This window comes from Eucalyptus grandis, chromosome 3, assembly GCF_016545825.1.
Source record: "Eucalyptus grandis isolate ANBG69807.140 chromosome 3, ASM1654582v1, whole genome shotgun sequence".
Lineage (NCBI taxonomy): Eukaryota > Viridiplantae > Streptophyta > Magnoliopsida > Myrtales > Myrtaceae > Eucalyptus > Eucalyptus grandis.
Genome location: NC_052614.1, coordinates 15,430,460 through 15,435,333, shown reverse-complemented (window position 1 = coordinate 15,435,333; position 4,874 = coordinate 15,430,460). Strand labels below are relative to the sequence as shown.

The following is a 4,874-nucleotide window of genomic DNA, read 5'->3' as shown; positions in this document are numbered from 1 at the left end:
ACACCAATTCAATTTTAATTTTTTTTTTTTGATAAGTCATAAATTTTTTATAATTTTATCAATTCAATCAATTTAGTCAATTTTGACTGGCTAATACTGACATGTAACAATTTTTAACCGTGTGTTTTTTTCCAAAATTTATTTATTTATCTTTTCTTCCTTCCTTTTCCGCCTTTCCCCATAGTGCCGATGAGGCCCTCCAAGAGCTGCAAAGCTCTCGTCGGCTGTGAGCAAGCCTCCCTTTGTGTGTGGCCCCCAAGGCCATGGTCTGGCGGCTAGCGAGGGCTTCACAGCCCATGCCTAGTGGCAAGCGAGTCACACTTGCCGCTATGGGAAAAAAAACAAAGAAGGAAGAAAAAAAAAAAAAAAAAAAAGGAAAAATAATAAATTCAAAAAGTCAAAAAAAAAATATTATCCATGTTAGTGTCGCCTAGCGCCACATTAGAGCCGATTTGCCAAAATTGATCGGATGGATTAAATTGACATAATTATAAGAGATTTAAGATTGAATTGGTCAAAAAAAGAGTTTAGAATTGAATTGACATAATTGTAGTAGATTTAAAACTTTGTTGGCAATTCCCTTCGGTTGAACCCAACAATGATGGATGCGGGGATAGTGGTGACAAACTCGGTGATTGTTGGAGTGGACGCGATCGACCCTAGCAGCAGATAGAGGTGTGGCACCGATGTCGGGCTTGTGAAAAAGTAGAATCCTCGCAAGGAGAATAGAGAGAAAATATGAGGTTTTTAATTGTTCAGATATGGTAAATTGCAAATCAATTTGACAATGGAGAAATATTTTGTGAGGATAGATGCGCTTATAAATTTGATAATCGCATGACGACTCAACTTCTTGCCAATTTTTTATTGCAAATAAATTTTAGGACTTTTTAGTTCAGTTACCTCCGAACTTGGAAAAAATGAAGTGATTTATCCAAACATAAGGAGGGATACTGAAATTTTTCTTTCCTAATCCCGACATCCGAAAAAAAAAAACTGTCCCCTTTTTGTAGTCGGTTCTCATATTTTAAAACAGAAATATATCCTGGTCACATTTTAACAATAATGATAATAGAAAAAACCAGCTAATATTTATCGTGTAGATAACGTGGTTCATCAATTATGCTACGTCAGCCCCGTGTGATCATCATATAAATTGATTCTTCATATATATATTTTGGTCGACATGGTTGGTTCATCTTAAAAGGAGGAATTTTTTTAAAATTGGTTTAGGTGAGAGAAATTAAAGCAATTGCGTAAGTAGGTATGCATGTTAGGTGCGATTATTACACCCCTCTTCCACCGAAAACGAAGACTAGCAATAAAGAGAAGCTTCCAAATCTGGGGAAGCCTCCAAGAAATTCATGTCCGACCTTCTCACATGAAAAATCTGTCCCTCTCTTTGATTAATACAACATGAAACGACGTGCAATTGTAGAAAATGAAGGAATGACGAACTTGTGCAAGACAAAGAAGACCAATACTAACGGGGGAAAAGAAGGGAAAAAGAAGAAGAAGAATTTTCAACAACAATCGATCATCATTCTAGAGGACGACGCAAGAATTGATCCAATTCGATTTTCATTCGTCGAGTTCCCGTTGGACTTTCTCTACCTCTCCATCCTTCAATATCGAGCAGTCGCCAGATTATCCCCAGAATCTTAAATCAGACCCTGCACGTTCCGAACACACACAAAAAAAGAAGAAGATATGATTTGAAAACTTTACCATATCGAAGTCAACGTGCTGATATTGAAATCGTCGGCGGATTAGGCCGCATCCATTTTGAAATTTGCTTCAATGCCACCTTATTTTAATCGACAATTAATGCGAACGCCGGCGTCGCAGCTTGATACGCTCATTGTTTTTGAATTACAAAATACGCCCGTTGTAAACATATAAGAATTGCGACGAACTTAGTTTTTGGTTTGACCGACGACACGAATTGTCTAACATGATTGTCGCATTACCGCTGCTATTTAAATTAAAGTTTTGGTTCGATGTATTGTGATTGCAACCGCAGCTGGAGTTTAGCAAGATAGGTTGATCATTGGAAGTTCTTATACCCTGAATTACTGCGATTCCTTTACGGAAGCATCCGAATTCCGAGTTTGTCGCAAGAATTCTACCATATGACGGCGAAAAAAAGGGCGGAAAATAATTCGTAAGCTCCAAAAATGGGGTCCAACTAACTAGCACGAGATTCACAGAAAGTACGGAGAAAGGGGGAAACTGGAGTTACTTACTGTTGGAACTCGACGTTGATAGAATCCACGGAGGAATTGGCAATGGCTCCGAACGCGGTCTGAGACAGGACCAAGGTGGCGCCGGTGACGGACTGCTTGGAGGCGACGGCTGCAGACGAGGACGAGAGGGCGTAGTCGACGATCTTGATCTGGATAGTGCGTTCGGGGATGCAGGTGCCGGACTTCGACGCGCTGATGCACCGCACCAGGTACTGCCTCCCGCACGCCGCCCCGTTGTCCCAAACCCCGTCACCCGCCGCCGCGAACAGGTTGCTCGACGGGAACTGTGATGGGTCCCCACCGTAGCATTCCGTCGCTAAAAGCAAAAGGGTTAAAGAGAGAAGTCATGTAAGCTTCTACGTCTGCCAAATCAATATAAGTCCATTTCTTTTCAAATGATGGAGAGAACTTCTCTCCTCGTTCTCTCTTTTCCTAGTAGGGTTAGGACTTACGTTGGTATGGAGGGGTATAGTGAGAAGCCGTGCCGACATCGCCACGGGCCACGAAGGCAATCTCCAAGAGGGCGGAGGTGAAGACGAGGAGGAGACATGGATGAAGGTGTGCAGGGAGACTCCTTTTGATAAACATGTTTGGAAGACGGAGCGGAGGAGGGAAATTATGTGCATATATTCCATCAAAGTCAACGCTCTTCCATAAGATGATATGTGTCGCGTGACATAAAGCGTAGATACCAACCTCGACATAGAGATTAGGCCCTACAGATTTAATATACAGACGTGAGACGGCAGCTTTGCTGCCAAATTAATGTGTGAACTTCTGCATTTTCTATTTTTATCTTTGAAGAAATCTTTGATTCTTCAAAGTCACTCCTGACCCGTCAAATGAGACATTTCCCTTAGCATAAACGCCAAATCGAAGCGCGTATTCAGCCGCTACGGATGCTTTCTGGACGTGGATTGTTCTTGAAACTTGTAGCATCCGTAATCGATGGGACTTGGAAAAATGTGCACGTGAAGTACTGATCTGAAATTCTTGTAGACCGGCGGATGATCAGGCTGCATGCATGTCCAGGATGCATATGTGGTTCGTGCGGTCTCCATTTCCCTCGATTACAATGTTCTGCCGGCTCGTTGGGCCTCGTGCGTTTGGGTCTTGACAACCGGGTGTCGATCGATTTGGATATAAATTGAAAGGTAATCGACCACATCACACAAATGTTCGCCTAGCTATGTGCTTGCAGGCGCTCAGGGATATGTGAACTAGAAGCTCGATGAAAGAGGGATATAGGTCAAATCTTGATTTTCATGTTACGCACTGCGTGTTACATAGACTAACAATTGACTTCGATTGTATCTGAACATGCGCGATTGGAGGACCCTGGAGTGGAGCTGGGAATGACCGTTCTTCATGAAAGGTAATGGAAGGTTAAAGACAAAGTGTAGTTTTCTTTCTTTATTGGACAGAACACCGAGATCAAGCAATAATTCCGACCGATCGTGTCCAGCACGGGGCTAGTTTTGGGAGTATAGGGCACGCAATGCCATATCAACAATGTCATTCCTGACCCTGGTTACACGTTAAAGGTAATTAGATTCTGTCTATTTCGTGAAAAATGAATAACCTTGATTACACACTTAAGGTAATTATGCTCCGTCTATTTTGCGAAAATGAATGATTTGAAAAAATATTTTCTTAGAAGTAAATACGATCCGTCCTTTTCGTTTGGGCCTGATCTTTTAAAGGAATACTTGTAATAACATATAAGATGACGATCATTTGAGAACGAGTGTTTGATTAGTGGATTACTCGATAGGACCTCTCCCAGTCAATGTGGGTTTTTTGACATGTTACGTAATAATTAGTCATAATTGCATGTGAAAATAAGAGATAAACATAAGCAATGGTCTATCTTTTGGATGATTTACAACTATTATGTGACATTAACATTTAGCTATCATTCAAAACTGGAGACAGTGATCGAATAATTGAAGAGACCTTCATGCACAATGAAACTAATACAATCATTGAGCTTTAGGAGAATTGTGTTGTCCCCCTAGTTTTTTACCCCCTTAGAGCCTTAAATTTAGCAATATTCGCTCCGACATTTTAAAATTTGTTTCGATTTGCTCCCTCATAATGACTCGGACCAAAATTGTCATCAGAATTTTGGTGAACGGACATCATTCCGGATGATGCAGTTAGAATTCTTCTTCTTCTTCTTCTTCTTCTTCTTCTTCTTCTTCTTCTTCTACGGCAACCACGCAGTGACAGTAGATGAAAAGAAGAAAATGGAAGAAGAATAAGAAAAAAAGAAAATAAAAAGAGAAAATATGAGGTTGATTTTATAATTGTTTCTAAGAACAAGAATCAAATTTTTTTTTTATTCTGTTCCAAATCTACTTCAGAGAACAAAATTTTTACCAAATACGATTCTATTTTAAAATTACTCTCGAAACAAAATAATAGAATTTTTTACAATTTAGCTGGTTATCAAACAGGCCCTTAATAGAATTGTACTTTATTGCCCCTATTTTTTGGACCGTTATAATTTGGCCACGAGGTTTCAAAAAGTTCTGCAACATACTCCATGATCTTTCGAAGCACGTTGCAATGTTTCCTCGACGGTATTGTAAAATCATTACATTTAAGAGGAATATCGAAATGGAC

At 40.1% G+C, this 4,874-nt stretch overlaps 1 protein-coding gene across 2 annotated transcripts; it reads right to left on the bottom strand.

Annotated features, from left to right (window-relative positions):
• Positions 1-1,257: 1,257 nt before the first annotated feature.
• On the bottom strand, positions 1,258-2,980 carry LOC120286123 (EG45-like domain containing protein). 2 transcript variants are annotated; one of them, XM_039308636.1, is made up of 3 exons: positions 2,699-2,980; positions 2,247-2,562; positions 1,258-1,673 (listed from the first exon to the last, which is right to left on the bottom strand). In XM_039308636.1, exons 1-3 carry the CDS (start codon positions 2,832-2,834, stop codon positions 1,667-1,669), a joined length of 459 nt encoding a protein of 152 aa, XP_039164570.1. In that variant the 5' UTR covers positions 2,835-2,980; the 3' UTR covers positions 1,258-1,666. The 2 variants fall into 2 exon arrangements, with proteins under 2 accessions (XP_039164570.1, XP_039164571.1); XM_039308637.1 differs by lacking the exon at positions 1,258-1,673 and having other exon boundaries at positions 1,701-2,562.
• Between the last annotated feature and the right edge of the window lie 1,894 nt (positions 2,981-4,874).